Source organism: Anabrus simplex, chromosome 5, assembly GCF_040414725.1.
Source record: "Anabrus simplex isolate iqAnaSimp1 chromosome 5, ASM4041472v1, whole genome shotgun sequence".
NCBI classification, from domain to species: Eukaryota; Metazoa; Arthropoda; class Insecta; order Orthoptera; family Tettigoniidae; genus Anabrus; species Anabrus simplex.
The window spans coordinates 141,822,747-141,839,646 of record NC_090269.1 but is presented as its reverse complement, the minus strand read 5'-3'; the positions used below and the strand labels follow the sequence as shown (position 1 = coordinate 141,839,646).

General features: G+C 38.9%; 1 protein-coding gene across 1 annotated transcript in view; it reads left to right on the top strand.

Annotated features, from left to right (window-relative positions):
• LOC137500989 (zinc finger protein 583-like) overlaps window positions 1–14,795 on the top strand; it is a 106,874-nt gene extending 92,079 nt beyond the window's left edge. Inside the window, exons 5-6 of the mRNA XM_068227788.1 lie at window positions 12,604–12,920; window positions 14,566–14,795. Coding sequence (XP_068083889.1) covers window positions 12,604–12,920; window positions 14,566–14,795 — 547 coding nt within the window. The remainder of the gene's footprint in view (window positions 1–12,603; window positions 12,921–14,565) is intronic.
• The last annotated feature ends 2,105 nt before the right edge of the window (window positions 14,796–16,900 follow it).

Sequence of the window (16,900 nt, the reverse complement as noted above, 5' to 3'; positions counted from 1 at the left end):
ACATTCTAGATTCACCTGTGTTGATTAGTGTGGATACGATGATGTTCTGTTTACTGATATTGATTTTGCTGGGTGAAAAGCTGACATAACAGCTCAAGCAAAACAGGCCTCGCCCTTGTTTTCTATGTTTATAATAATAATAATAATACTAATAATAATAGTAATAATAATGTTATTTGCTTTACGTCCCACGAACTACTTTTACGGTTTTGGGGGATGCCGAGGTGCGGGAATTTAGTCCCGTAGGAGTTCTTTTACGTGCCAGTAAGTCTGCCGACACGAGGCTGTCCTATTTGAGCACCTTCAAATACCACCGGACTGAGCCAGGATCGAACCTGCCAAGTTGGGGTCAGAAGGCCAGCGCCTCAACCGTCTGAGCCACTCAGCCCGGCGTTTTCTATGTTTACAATAGCTTTTCTTTGTTTTATCCGTGTCGGTAGATGGATGTACAAAGATCCTCGCAATGGATTGTACTTATTGATATTAACCTCTGCATACGAAATTTCAAGTAAGGCCCACCCTGATACCCCTTCTTGAAACCCTTCACTTTTAGTAGAGATAACTTTTGAGATATTACTAAAAGCTATTGATTCACTGTTAACTGTATTTTTGGTATTAAAAAATTTAATATCTGTTATTTCACGTTCATTTGTACTCTTAAAATACAAGGTAAAATGTTCGAAATTAACTTTTCAATTTTGATAAAACAATGTTTCTAAGTAGCTGCTGCACATCCGGTTTAATGCAATCAAAGAAGTTTTGGGTGCTTCGAAAATTCTCAGTAGAATAAAATCTCCAATGCAAAATCCTACTTCTGAATGGTCTTTCAGTTACTTCGGTATGTGTCCTAGCGGCAGTTCTACAATATTTTTATGTGCATTACTTCTTAAGTGGCCCTGAAAATGTGAAGATTGTACATTAGTATTGCAGTGTTTGGAGTGTATACTCTGAAGTTCTGCACTGTGTTTTACTTCATTTTTTCTAGGTTTATTTTACTACAGCTTTCTTCATCTAAATCAGTAAAATCTACTCCTCTTTTCTGGTTGCCAGTGCTCAGCCACATAGAACCTCCTAGAATTAGAACATTGACCAACTTGTATAGAGAATACAATAAGATATTAACCAATCCTGATCTCCCTATCCATAAATATGTTTACTTCAGATTCAGACGCCTCAAATCAAGATCTCCTCCTATTCAAACAGCACAGGAACTTGTTAGGAGGGATCTCAATCCAAGAACTGATTGGCAACAAGAGTGGAACAGCGTAGCTCCGATTCAATGGCAGACACTGTTCAATTATAGGAATCTTCCAGCTGGCTTTGATTTGCCCCGCAAGACATGGGTAACCCTCAACAGAGTACGTACTAACCACGGGAGATGTGGATCAATGTTGTTTAAATGGGGTATGAGATCATATCCAGCCTGTGACTGTGGTGCAGTTAAGCAGACCATCAACCATATTGTCACCGAATGCATTGGAAGGGCATTAGCTGGATCCAGCCAGGACTTTGTGGTGGCTTCTTCTGAGGCCATACAATGGCTAGAGAACTTAGATCTAACTCTTTGTACCCTTTTGCTTGCACGATTGTTTTCAATGTTATGTGTTTATCTTGTAATATTTTGTGTTGTATATTTAATCTTCGTATTGTTTTGTGTACGTTACCATACGCTAATAATAATAATAATAATAGTATTTACATGCTTTCTTCGCATAACCTGAGGGCCCTAGTTGGAAGAAGATGCCTGAACCTGCAGATTTAATGCTACTTTGTGCGACTGGTACTGTTCTATATTAGCTAAATATTCCCCACAAACTTCACATAAGCCAAATGTTATACTAGGATGTTTTATTTTTATATGACGTGCAAGGCTATCCTGTCTTGTGAACGTAGCCTCACACTGCCTGCACGGGAACATAGTGTTACTGTGTTCAGCACCTTTATGTCTGGCAAGATTATCACACCGCGCAAAGATAGATCACACTTAAACAAAGTAGATGCTAATGTGTTTAGTTCGGTTAACTGCTACAGCTCGTTGAATCCCTGCAAAGTAAATAAATTAAATGACTATTCGCAGGCTACCTCATGAAAAGATTTTCTATAATACACTTTATATTATTTTTCATTCCCAAGAAAATAGAAGCACTCCTGCAGATAACAATGGATGAGGATGTCGCCGCTGTCAGAAATGTAACATTTCAGCTAACTGATAAAATGTAGTTGTTAACTCATGCTCTTAAGTTCAATGTCCTTCAGTCGAGTTGCAAGGTCATAAATAGAAAACATCAAAGTTCGGCCAGTAAAAGTCAGACATGGTTGCAAGTTTGAAGTTAGAAGAGAATGACAATTCATCAGTAGAGATTAGGCATAAGGCTAAAGAGTCAGATATATTTGTAAAGTTAAATTTTGTAGAAAAGAAAGTTGATGAATAAAGGTAGGACATAGTTTCGAATTTGAAGTTAGAAGAGAACAACAGTTAATCAATACAGATTAGATGTAGGAGTAAAATATCAGATATAAATGCGTAGTTAAAATTGGAGTAAACTGAGAATTGGCCAAAAAATTTGGACATAGTTGCAAGCATGAAGTGACAAGTGAGCACCAGTTAATCAACAGAGATTAGTCGTAAGAGCCAGAATATAGTTGCAAAATTAAAATTGCAAGAAACTGAGAGTTGATCAATGAAGGTCGGACATAATATTGAGAGTTTGATGTTACAAAAGTACAAAATTTCATCAATACAGATTAAACATAAGAGTAAAAAGTCAAACAGTTGCAAGGTTAAGACTGGAAAAACCATGAATTGACTATTAAAGGTCGGACATAGTTACGAATTTGAAGTTAGACGAGAACACCAATGAATCAATAGAGGTTAAACATGCAAATAACGTGATAAAGGAATATTGTTACAAAGTTAAAATTGGAAGGTAACAAAAGTTGATCACTAAAGGTCAGACATAGTTGCGACATTGAAATTACAAAAGAACAGCAATTCATCAGTAGAGATTAAAGTACGTTTAAAGAGTCAGATATAGTTGAAAAGTAAAAATTTGAAGAACAAACGAAAACTTTCCAATAAGGAACAGACTTATTTACGAGTTTGCAGTTACAGAAGAACAACAATTATCATTAGAGATTAAAAGTAACAGTAAAGAGTCACATATAGTTGCAAAGTTAAAATTGGAAGAATCCCAGAGTTGGCCACTAAAGTTCGGACATTGTTGCAGGTTGAAGTTACAAAGAACTTCTGTCCCCTTTTTCTACCTAAGGTGATCTACCCCACACTCGTCAGCCGCTCCCAAACGTGCTCAGAACAACAAACTATGAAGATAACTAAAAATTACACCCTGGATTTGATGAGGAACATATACCTAATAAGGACGAGCCGAGTTCAACTAATGGCTATAAATTATGCAAGTCGAGGCATGATGTCAGTTTTGAGGAAAACATGTTCATAAAAATATGAACAAGAAGTACGATATGTATCATCAAATGTCCAAGAATATACATGCCTCAGGTCTTTCTCAATGGTAATAGAGTTCATCTTGAGGATCGAAATAATATATTACAATTAATCAAGTGTATGCCGACAAACATGCTTAATACTTAGAAAGATAATCCCTGAACTATTGCAGTTTAACACTGCGACCTGCGTGCTCGCTTTGAATGAGTACACTTTACATTGCAGAAACGTGTTTTAGTGCGCTTCGGGGTGAAAATAACTAAACTAACGGTACACATAAAAGTACGCCGAGTGGCAAAACGAGTGTCAACATGAACACGAGAACATTTGTGGATCGGATCCACACTAGCATCACCAAGGGAAACATACCGCATTCTTGGCAACTGTCAATCACACAGTCTCGATGAAAAATATTAATGAAATAAAGGTTAAACTTTGAGTAATCACTTCGTATTCAACGTACGTTCCTGAAATTGCTTACATGACAAAAAACAAATCATCTGGTGAACCTTACAGCATCAAGCATAAATCAACTTGTGTACCTGTAATAAGTGCATGGCTCAAAATTCAAGAAATAAACAGAGTGGGCTTTGATCATCGAATAACACAACATTGGTCTCTGAAAATTATTACATGACACAAATAATCCCAAGCGTGGTCATATCATAAAGAACTAGTCAAAACCTAGTCGTCTTGCTATGAAAGTTTTGTCTGCAACATCAACCGAAGTGACATGGACAAATACCAATAAAATCAACAGATAGGCCTCTATTAAATCTCTCCTCGGTAGAAACACAAATCAAGGTCGCCTACCATAAAGCCAAATGAATCAAAAGCAGAGATTCAGTCTTCCGAAATTGCAGCAAATACCAAAAATATCCGCGGTCCAACACTTAACACACGCTGCTCAGAAGTCTACCCGAGGCAAGTTTCTCAAAGATAAAAATGCAGGCCTTTAAGAATGAGGGAAGTGCCCCTTTACTCATCATCACACAATAAATCACGTGATCTAAAGTTCCCAATCTCATGCAAATATAAATTAAGTTGTCTTACTTTCGCCCTAAAAATAAAGAACACCGCGCTGGTCTTATACAAGAAAAATCGCGCTCGTTAAGTTGAACTTTGAATAAAATGACCAACTCTGCTATATTACAATAACTATAAAACTGAGTAATTACCACCATATATATAATTGGTGTTTGACAGAATGGATCTTAATAGATTATCCCATAAGATCTTCAAGGTTGCTAACAAAGGCAAAGCTACTGGATTCCCCTGGACCAGGCAAATGGACAAAGATCTTGCAAAGCTTAATATTAATCGGGCCCCCATAACTGACAGGAATGCATACTGTTTAATGGTCCAAACTAAACATTTCCTAACATTCCTTACATCAGCTAGCCACAAAGGAGCCGGGGATTGGTCAAAGGAGCGCAGCAAAGAATTTAGCGAGAAAATGAAGGAATACTGGACCAACAGGAAGGCTCAAGAGGCCGCTAAGAACACAATCCAGTACGCCAAAAAGGCAGACGACGACGAAAGCACAGCTAGAACACTAGCACTGTGGTCCGCGGATGACCTAAAAATTGGTGTTTGAAAAATCTGAAAGTTACTGTAATATCTTACACGTTCAACTCGACAAAATCGCATTAATAATATTAACAATAAAAGTAATAAAATTTAAGAGGCCTGATTCTATTATTCGGAACTTGTAATACAAAACTGTGATCGAGAAAATTGTGAACCAAACACAATTTTACACCAATATTGTCTACGGGCATTTGACGCCACAAAGTAGACTCATATTTACATTCAGATAATCATGAAAATGACGCTAAGAAAGGTCGTGGATCCAAACTCCACCAACGCACGCATTCTCATCCACATCTCATGTCATAAATCGGAAAATCTTGTCGGCATGGTCTCGTACAATTTGGTATCCCATTATCAAATGAATCTAGTCTTTCCTGACTTCAATTTTAATCACTTTTACATTTAAGTCCCGAGACGTTCACTTCGTCTCAAATATCAAAGAAAAACATATTATGAAATATGGCTGAAAGCAAGAATCCGACTTATAAAAATGACATTAACCACTCAGCTATAGGATCACGATAAAAGATAAAGGCAAGCTGTGACCTCATGCAATCGGTCCACATGTACTTTAACGGTATTTACATTTAAATCTACAACCTTCCCTATAGTTTACTCAGATAGGGCGTAGTCCTCACAACCAACAGCTAACCCTACTGAAATTAAATAATAAACGCTATCCTATCCCTTTTCTACATTAAAACACGTGCACAAGTATGTTATGACTTGACAAATCTAATACTCATATCTACTCCATTTCGCAGCCTGCTTTCGGTCAGAAGGCCCCCATTACTTTTTTCCTTGCAGCCATTGCCTCTGTGGTGTCTTAAAATTGAAACTCGTGCAGTGCGTGAATCTTCATCCTGGCGTAAAAATCACGTTCCCTATAACGTGCTGCTTCTGCTGGTTCGGAACTTGACCACAACATTCCGTTCATTTACGGTATTACGACTGGTCAATGCAACCTGCCAGTTAATATTTACAACACTCGGTGGTATTATTTCCCGTGACCTTGAAAACCAGTTCTCTTTCGGCCGCGCGACAAATCACTGCTTATCTAACACCGTAACGATGTAAATTTCCCCCCTAAATTCGCACTTCTCCCGTATTACGCCACTACTCTACAAATGGTCGCATTACACAATGCTGGACTAGAAACTGTGCTGTCTATCACGCGTTCGTGTACTCTGAAAATCCACTTTACTCCGCCCATGTATCAACTTGAAATAGGCAGAAAATTACACATGTAAATGTTCATATGGAATTGTTCTTTCCACCTAAATTTTATAGACACTAAAATGTCAAATTTCTCATGTTCGCTTCCAGCCAGAAATGTTAGTGCGTAATGATCATTTTGTTTATCTCTGCAATGTTCTTACAGGCCCCCGTGCCTACAAAATATCCTTATCTCGCTTCTAAGGATGAGTAAGTCAGAGCATATTGAGCTAATGTTAGAATGTCCTAACACACGGTCAAGTCTTATAATACCAGACTTCTCCAACTCCGCACACGCGGTAAGTAGACACTTCTTGTCACAACTAGACTACTTCGAAGACTCCTGCCGAATAGACTGCTAATCCATGTGCTGGTCACTTTTATTAATTCGCCTCCAAAGACCTTGTCCTGTGCTCGTTCAGGGTACATCTGTTGTTTTAGCTAATGTCATGCCAACATTGAAATGATGCTACGTTTCCATTGGTTCAGATCATCGCGTCACCTACGCTTACTTTAATCTCATATCATACAATATTCTAGCCTCGTGTCGCGCATCCTAAATGTGGTCCGTTGATGTCTACCGTTGTCTTCCGTCATTCCCTTGCTCTGAAGCATGCGCGTGAAGGTCGTGCGTGCGTCAGGTAGCCCCTTATTTCTTAATTTAGCTTGCAGACAATAGACCACCAGCCCAAAACATCCTGTCGAATTCTGAAATATATTCCTTGGTCATTCCAAGTTATCAAGACTTAATAGAACGAATGTTTACTGTACTCTCAATAAATAATAATACAGCAATAAAATTAGCACTTTAATTAAGCCCCCTACTATTTACCAGTAGAGATAAGAGTAAGGAGTCAGTCCTAGTCACAATGTTAAAACGCATAGTATAATTTAATAATAATAAGGAGAAGAACGTGAAGAAGCAGAACGTACCTTATCGTGTATTGACGACGAGCTTCCTGATGAGTAATAACAGACACACAGATTGATAGCCCCGTCTTAAAATAGCAATCCAATGTTCAAACGTATGCATTATTTCACACGCAGACCAGGCAATGGCATGTACTCGCACCTCGCCAAATGCATGAAAAGCTACCGTAACAAATATTTGCTAGGTTACTAAGCCTAGCTGCTTGTAGAAATAATTATGTTGAGACGTGACATTGTTCGATTCATCATTAATTTTCAGCATTCCTTTCTCTGTAGCGGATTGAGCTGTTACACTAGTTACACTAGTCTTCGGCCAAAGTAATAGTGTTCGATTCCTGGTTAGGTTTAGCTTAAATCTAAGAGAGTTCCAAGCTCGATGACCGTCCCCCTTTTGTTCAGGGGAGTCCAGGACTCGATCTCTGTGTGTGTTAGATATTTGGAATTTAATAATAATGTTATTAGCTTTACGTCCTACTAACTACTTTTAACACTTTTCTCATAAACTAACATGACGGAATTTAGTCCCGCAGTAGTTCTTCCTTTGTTCAAGGGAGTCCAAGACTCGATCGCCCTTTGGGTTAAACATTAATAATGATATTGGCTTTACGTACTACTAACTACTTTTCAGACAACGAAGTGTTGTAATTTAGCTCCGCAGTAGTTCTTTCGTGGAAGGGAGTCCCAGACCCGATCTCCGTCCGGTCAAATATTAATAATGATGTTTGATTTACGTCCTACTAACTACTGTTCGGTGACACCCAAATGCCTGAATTTAGCCCGGCAGTGTCGTTTTAGTTCATGGAGTCCCAAATTCGAACTGTGCTTTGGTCACGTCCTACCAACTACTCTTCAGAGACACCGAAATGCCGAAATTTAGTCCCGGAGTAGTTCATTTTTAAGGTAATCCCAGAATCGATCTCTGTTTGCGTCAGATATTTTGGCTTTAATAATAATTTTAGTGGCTTTACGCCCTACTAATTGCATTTTAGGGACACCGAAGAGCCGAAATTTAGTCCCGCCAAAGTTCATTTTTCGTTCAAGGAAGTCCCAAGCTCGATCTCTCCTTCGGGTCGGATATTACAACTTTAGTAATAATGTTATCGGCTTTACGTTTTACTATCTACTTTTCAGAGACCCGAACTGCCGAAATTTAGTCCCGCTGTAGTTCATTTTTGTTGAAGAGAGTCCCAGACTCGATCTCCATTTGCGTCAGATATTTTGGCTTTAATAATACAGTTACTACTTTCAGTCCTACTAACGGCTTTCCAAAGCCGCCGATGTGCCGGGATTTTGTCCCGCCGTAGTTCATTCCTTGTTCAAAGGAGTCTCAGATACGTTCTATGTTTTTCATCAGATGTTATAACTTTAATAATAATGTTATTGTATTTACGTTTTACTAACTACTTTTCAGAGGCGCCTAGGTGCCGGAATTTAATCCTGCAGTAATTCTTTTTTATTCAAGGGAGTGCCAGACTCGACCTCTATTTTGGATCAATAATAATAATGTTATTGACTTTACATATTACGAAATACCTTTTCTAGTCCCCGAGGTGCTGGAATTTAGTCCGCCAGTAGTTCATTTTTGCTTAGTTCAGGGAACTCTGATCGGGTCGGTGTAACTGAAGAGAGATTAGAACACGCGTATCCTTCATGCATATTAAGTTTACTCAGTTTAAGCTCTAACTGCTCAGCGTATTATGCTGATAACTATGCAGGGCTCCAGCCAGAATGCAAACAAACAATGAACTTTGTATTTCATGTCTCAGCAAATACTTCCAAGTATAATGAACTTATACATACTGTTGCGTTCGCATTTATACTACATTTAGTGCGTCCCCTCTCTGTATTGAAATAGAGTGTTTTGTGCTAATAATTCATTATGAGTCTTCAGTGAAAGTAACACTGGTCATCCAGTCCTCGTCGTGTTGAGGATTTAAAATTTTTTCTTGTGCGTTTAAGCACTTTAGTTTTAGTCCAAGTGAATTCCAGGTTCGAATCCTAGTACGGTCGATGATTTTAATTTTCTATTCATGTACCGCTAAAGTGTTTCAAACGCGCAACCCTGTAATGTATAGTCACTTAGTTAAGCATGCTTGTTTTCTGCCCAAATAGAGAAGACACGGGTCGGATTCCTGTTCGGGTCGGCGATTTTTTTAATTTCTTATAGCGCGAAGGCTGGGTGTTTTGAATTTAACGCACAATCATTTAGTAAGTTGATAGTCGTGAGTCCAAGGGAAACAGAACCGAGTTCGATTCCCGGTCGGGGTGGGGACTTTTTAGTATCTCGCAGCTCAAGCGTTAGATGTTTTGAATTAAACGCACGCTTATAATCAGCAATAATTTATTTAGCGTGTTACTCAGCGGTCCAAAGAGCAGAGCCCTGGGTTCCACTTTAGTCATGTGTAGCGCGAACGTTTTCGGTTCTGAACACAAAGTTTTAATCTCCAAGCGATGTAAGCAACATTGTATACTAGTATAAGTTTCTAGAGTTCAAACCTATAAGCTTAAACTGTTAGAATGGAAAATTCAGTGTTTCAAGCACTAAAACCAGCAGCGCATTAAGCATCAGCTCAAACGTTACCGTATTTGCCTCCCCAGTCGCTTAGCTTCGAGTCCCTAAGATGCTTTCCAATATTATGCCCCTATGAGTAAGGCATATGTATTACGCCTTTCATCTTCTGCCCAGTTCCATTAATACAATGTGTGTAGCCGCCATCAACGCCAGGCTCAGCTCCATAAAACCCTGGACCATGTCTCATCTTGTCTAGCTTGGTTGAGCCTGGAATCAAATCTCAGACTTGAATCTTTAACGCCCTTATAAGGTTAAGGCTACGGTCGAATCCAGGACCCGTCATATTAAGCTTGATTAGAATCTATGCCTGTTAGGTTAAGCTTGCACTCTTCGCCTTAATCACGTTGGCAGTTAGGTTTAGCTCGCACATTTTGGCATCAGACTTGTGTCTGTAATGTTAAAGTCCTGAAGCGAAGGTTCGAACCCGGGGTCTGTGAGGTTAAGCCTCAACAAGTACGCAGCGTAACATCATGACAGGTTAATGGTGCACTCTTAGCCAACCGCTCTACTTTTCATAACGTCCACCAAGTAATGTCATGTGAGGTTAAGCATTGACTTTAAGGCAGTACATTCCGTGTAGCGGGGGCTTCTCGCAGGGGCGTCTGGAGGTGGCGGTTCCAGAACTTTCCAAATGTAACTACTAGTATGGTATTAGCAGTCATGAATACATTCTACAAACATAAGGCTGTTCACTGCCACACATAGGCGTGTAGGGCTAAACATTCCATTCTAGACTAGATCACAAACGACTCTTAATAATTCAGGAAATATGTTGGAAATGTGCGGTATTCCAGAGATATTTTGATTATACCCACCAATATTCCTGTACCGCTAAAGTGTTTCAATTAAACGCGCAAACTTTTAATCTACAGCCACTTAGTTAAGCATGCTTGTTTTCTGCCCAAATAGAGAAGACACGGGTTGGATTCCTGTTCAGTTCGGTGTAGGGTAGGGAAAGTAAAATATATTTGTTGTGGAATAAGGGTGGAAAATTTTCAGGACGAGGAAATTAGACAGAATTACCTGGACATTATTAGCGAAAGAATCATAACTATAGACAGCAAGCAGTTTTAGGCTATAAAACGGGAATAGTAGTCATATCAAAATGTTGTCGAAGAAATAGCAAGGGAATGCCTAGGAGCAACTGTGTGCAAGGGTGGGAGAAAATGAACATCCTGATGAGACGATGAGGTGAGTGCAGGGTTACTCCTGCATAGCTCGCAGCAGCCGAAATTACTCTCAGGCCGCGCTGCGGGCATAGCCCGTAGTAAGGTTTGACAATTCTCAAAAAATCGAGAACGAGATATACACGCATTCTGGTGGTTATATCGTGTTTCTTCATGTATTAGTTACGATAGTGTTTAAGAAGATGGCAGTATTATATGTAGAAGTCAGAGAATTTACGATATTTTCGATCAACATGCATCAGTAGATGTTGTCACTCAGTGTGCTCTAAGACATGGCTTCTCGCGGCAAACATGTGCTTGACGAAAATGATATTATCGATATTTTATGATATAAGTTTGTGCGCAAATGAATATATTATTGACATATGAATTCGAAACAACTTCTTACATTTCATTATGATTGAAGTTCGTTTTACGGCCTAGCGCATGTTCCCGCGTATTTCAAATTTGCGTGAATACGAAAGATTGTCTACATATTCGTAAAGTTATCTGCTTAGAAGACTGTATTTTCACTTTCTCAGAAGTCTTTTGTGGTAACTGGAGCGATATTTTTACATTTGAGTAACTTATGACGAAATTTATTAATTAATATAAAATTTCATAAGAGCTCCCATTTTCATTATTATTATTATTATTATTATTATTATTATTGAAAAATCATTATTTTATATCGTACTCATTATTGTTGTTGTTTTTAATTGCAATGCATATGTTATATTAGCAAAATATGGTAAATATAACAGTATTTCAGAAAAATGTACTTGCTTAGTTATCTGTCAGACCATTTTTCCATTCGCAAAACATGGTATAATATATAAATAATTTTAAAATCTCAAGTGATAGTTGACATAATACAAACAGCGTTTTTCAAAACTAAATGCTCAAACAAACACAAAGAAGAAGAATCATGCAAATATCTCATACAGGTACAGAGATATAATGCTTTAAATATCCTTAAAAATGCTCAGTCCAGAACGTTTGTTAGGCATATTAAGGCCCAGACTGGGATGGGTTAAATGTAACAAAAAGGCGTATTAGAAAAGGATCCAAACAGAGGCTCGTGCAGACATGGAACTGTATGTAGATGAACAAAGCACAGTGTAACAAATAATTGTTGAATCTGGATGAAGTCATAGGAACATTTCGGTAATAAGTCAGAAAGGCTAGATGAAGCGGCAGGGAACATTTTTGGACAGTAGTAAAGAATCTTAGAAAGCGAGGGCAACAAGGACATGAATAATATTTTGCGTAAATTAGGTGAACTCATAATAGATCCCAGGAAGTCACCTGTCAAGTAGAATACATTAAATGTTTTGTAAAAGTGAATTAGCTTAATTGGTTCCCACCCCACTACACCCCAAGTAAACATCATGCGAATGAATAGTTCAGATAACATTTTGTAATGAATTCTACTCCACTGTGCAAAATGTTCGAATCAGTCCAGCCAATTAGCATGAGAAAATTGGAACAAAATATAGCTCACCATTGATAAGCAGTTATCACTTAGGGAGTTCATCTCAAAAGTGTGAGCAAAGGAATCTAAACTCTAGTAACAATTCTTCATTAGTGCTGAAGCAAGTCCTTCTAAAATGCGATTCTGTTCCTTTTCTCTGATTTTGTTATGATTCTTGTATGTGTTCCAGTGTGGACAATGTAGCGTTACTGACCAAGCACGTCGGTGAAGAGGTGATCTATTGTACTGTGTGCAAGAAGTTGCTCTCTCAGGAATCAAATCTGAAGTCTCACAAGACATGTCATTCCGAAGTACGACATCGTGTTTGTAATATATGTAATTGTACATTCACTCCAAGAAATAGTCTCCGAAGTCACATGGTTATACATAGTGGAGAAAGACGACTCCAATGTGAGCATTGCAGCAAAGTATTTATTAACAAGAGAAATCTACGGGTACATATGATGACACATACGGCAGAGAAACCATTCCAGTGTGAAATATGCAGTAAGGGGTATACAACCAATAGTAATCTCCGGCAACATATGATAACGCATACTGAAGCGAGGCCATTCCAATGCTGGGAATGCAGTAGGTCCTTTACAAAAAGGAGTACTTTACAAAGACACGCGATTATCCACACGGGATTAATGCCTTTCCAATGCAGGGAATGCAATAAAACTTTTACCCAGCGAAGTAATCTGCAAACCCATCTTCTCGTTCATAATGAACAAAGACCTTTCCAGTGTCAGGAGTGCAACAAAATGTTTAGTCAGCGAAGTAATCTACAATCACACTTGCTAATACATCATGGCGAAAGGAAGTTTCAATGTCACGAATGCAAGAAAACGTTTATTCAAAGATCGTATCTCCGGAAACACATGAGCACACATACCAAGGAAAGGCCGTTCAGGTGTAAAGAATGCAATAAAACATTTAAAAGTAGGCGTAATCTCAAACTACACGCAGTTGTACATATTGAAGATAAGCCATACCGTTGCGTAGAATGCAATAAGGCGTTTACTCAACTATGTAATCTTCGAAACCACATGCTTCTTCATAATGGAGAAAGGCCCTTCCAATGTAGAGATTGCAACAAATTATGTACTACCAGAGGTAATCTTCGACAACACATGATGATGCACACTGGAGAGAGGCCGTTTCGCTGTAAAGAATGTAATAAATCTTATACAACTAGTTCTGGTCTCCGGAGGCACACCGGTGTCCATACTGTGTGAACGCCAAACCCTGAAAGGAAAGAAATACTTTTATTAATTAGGTCATTGCAGTGGGAGGATTTCAGCCAAATATTTTCTGACGGAAATTCCGACAGGACAAGGTAAAGGAGAATGTAGTATAGCCTTTGTAACAATGAGTAATCTACAAAGGTACTCACTATAGTGATTCCATTCCAGTGCAATGAAATGTTTCGTCATTTTAGTCATCGTCGAAACCTCCTTCTTCGTCATAATGGGGGAATGATGTTAAATGTCAGGAATGCAACATAATATTTGCTCTTACTAGTAGTTGTTCATACTGGTGAAAGCAATTCAACTCTAAGAATGCAATACGTACGTAAGGAATGCGACGAACTTTTAGAATAAATTTCTGAAAAGTCATGTTAATTAATACTGCGGAAAGCCCGCTTTTGTGCAAGAATGCAATAAAGCGATTACTCAATTAATACATCTCCGATGACACATAGCACATCATACAGGAAACGGGCAATTTACCTATCAAGAATGCAACAAACGGTTGATTTTAAAAGTTTTATTGAGGACACCCTTTTATCAATACTGGTCGTACTCCGTATTAGTGTTAGGAATGCAATAATGACAATTGTTGGCTCCAAAGTAACGTGGTAGACCATATTAGAGAAAGGGCATACAGGTTTAGAAATTGAATAAAGCGTTCGTTCAACGAATTTATCTCCGAACCCACAAGGTACACTAGTGTTCAAAAGTTAAACATAATCACTAAACGAGGCCATATCAGACGGATTGCTAAACAAACGGAAGCTGAATCACACACCATATGTCACACAATTTGTCCAAAGAACAGTGTCAGAAAGGTTCTGATAGCTAAGGTACACCTTTGACAACAACTAACAAAACTTGGCAATATCTTCTACAACAAAATATGCTGTTCATAGGGTGTATGGTTACCCCTAATGGCCACACATGCTTCGCCGCGACGTGGCAAGCTCTATCAGGTGGTCCAAGAGCTCTTGTGGCAGTCGATCCCATTGCTTCTAAAGGGAAATTCATAGGTTTTGGAGGGTCCTTGTTTGAGGCTGGCGGGATGCAATTCGCCTCGCCAATGCTTACTAGACGTTCTATAGGATTCAGATCCGCAGACCTCAGTGGCCAGTCCATGCGATGAATTTCTTCCCCAGTCAGAAATTCATCCACCAGAGTACCGCGGTGCGGTCGGGCACTATCGTCCATTAAGGTGAAGTCTGGACCAACCGCACCTCTGAAGAGTCGAACATGTGGTCTCAGTACCTCATCCCTCTATCTCCGAGCGTTAACAGTGTTCCTCGGACCACCCATGAAGATGTGCAGGTCCGTACGGCCATTCAACATGACGCCACCACCACTTCCTTGATTCACACGAATGCCAAACACAAAGAAATGGACCAATATAGCTGAAACTTGGTGTGCATTCATTCAAGAGATGCTACTAACTAAACATGACCTCGATACGTGCCGGTGGTGCCATCTCTCGGATTTTGTACGGACTTTTCAAACCACCTTCGTAGTATTTCATATTCAACAAAGGCAAGAGGATCGGTGTTGTTTGCACTTGTACGTTTTCTCGTCCCTGTAGTCTCCAAACATACTGTCAACCCTCTCGTGTCCGGCACAATGGCTAAATTATTAGCGGGCTTGCTTCGCAGCTGTGTCGGGGATTTGAACATTCATTGGTGAATTCCGATGGCTCTAGATCATCGTGCGTTTGCCGTTTTCAGCTATAGAGTTCATCGTATAAAATACTCCATCAAAACAGACGAAGAGGTTGCATATAAGGTATGAACTGGGAGAAGCTACACCAGGCGTCTTTGGATGAAACGAAACCATTTTGCTCTGGGCCTGGTTGTCGTTAACGAACGTTCTAAACCGGCCATTTTAAGGGTTTTGATTAATGTACCTCTGTACCTATAGGAGATATTCGAAGGAATCCTTTTCCTTTGTGCTTCTTTGAGGATCATGTAATGCAAAATGTTGTTTGTTCCACACGAGCTAGCACCTGAGATTTTAAAATCGTTTATCCATTAGACCATGTTTTGTAAATAAAAATAAATCTGACGCCCTGCTATGTATAGTTTTGTGAAATCCTATTATATATTCCTAGATCGATCATGTAAAATCTGCATTGCAATTACAAAACAAAAATAATGAAAATGATTTAAAATAATCATTGTTCAATAATAATAGTGGTAACAGTAACATAAATGGGAGATTCTGTGAAATGTTATTTATTTTTATGTGACAACAGTGGCTCGGAATACGATGTTAGCGAAGATGCTCAGAGTGAGTTGGTGTGCCATTATATTTGTATGCCCACATGGAAATATTATTGAAATGCGAAAATGAATTCGAAACGAACTCTTACATTTTATTATGTTCGGAATTCGTTTCACAGTCTACGGTATGTTCCCTCGCGTTTAATATTTGCGTGAATACGTATGGGTGTCTATATATAGTAAAGTATACTATTTTTATTGATAAGAGGGAATACGACTAGATAAAATTTTAGAAATAGTACTTTCATCAAGCACTTGTTTGCAGCAAGAAGTCATGTTTTAGAGTAGAATGAGTGGCAACATCTACTAATACACACTCGTCGATAACATCGTAAATTCTGTGGCAGGAATAATACTGCCTTCTATTGAAATAGCCTCGTAACCAATACATGAAGGTGTGTTTGCAGTTAGGCTTGAGAATTTAATCATAAATAAGAAGAGCTGGGCTGAGTGGCTCAGACGGTTGAGGTGCTGACACCAACTTGGCATATTTGATCCTCATTCACCCCGGTGGTACTCGAAGGTGCTCAGATACGTCAGTCTTATGTTGGTAGATTTACTGGCAAGTAAGAGGACTGAGGGCCTAAATTTCAGCACCTCCGCATCTCCGAAAATCGTAAAAGTAGTTAGTGGGACGTAAAGCAAATAGCATTATTAAACAAGAAGTATAGATAAAATAACACATAATGAGCCACAAAATTCAAGCTTCCAGCATGTGTCATCTTTCGGCTACTGCACCCTGCGACGGACAACTGGAATAACACGAAAAACGTGTGGAAATTATGTTTAATTTGAGTTAACGGCATGTGGTAGTTGGGCTACAAATAGAGAAAATCATTGAACAACCAAATCAGATTCATCAAAACACAATCACTTACGTTGATACGGATACAACTATTATTTCACTTGAATTAAACACATGCTTTTTTGGGAAACGCGAAACTGGTCGGATACGCTCGAG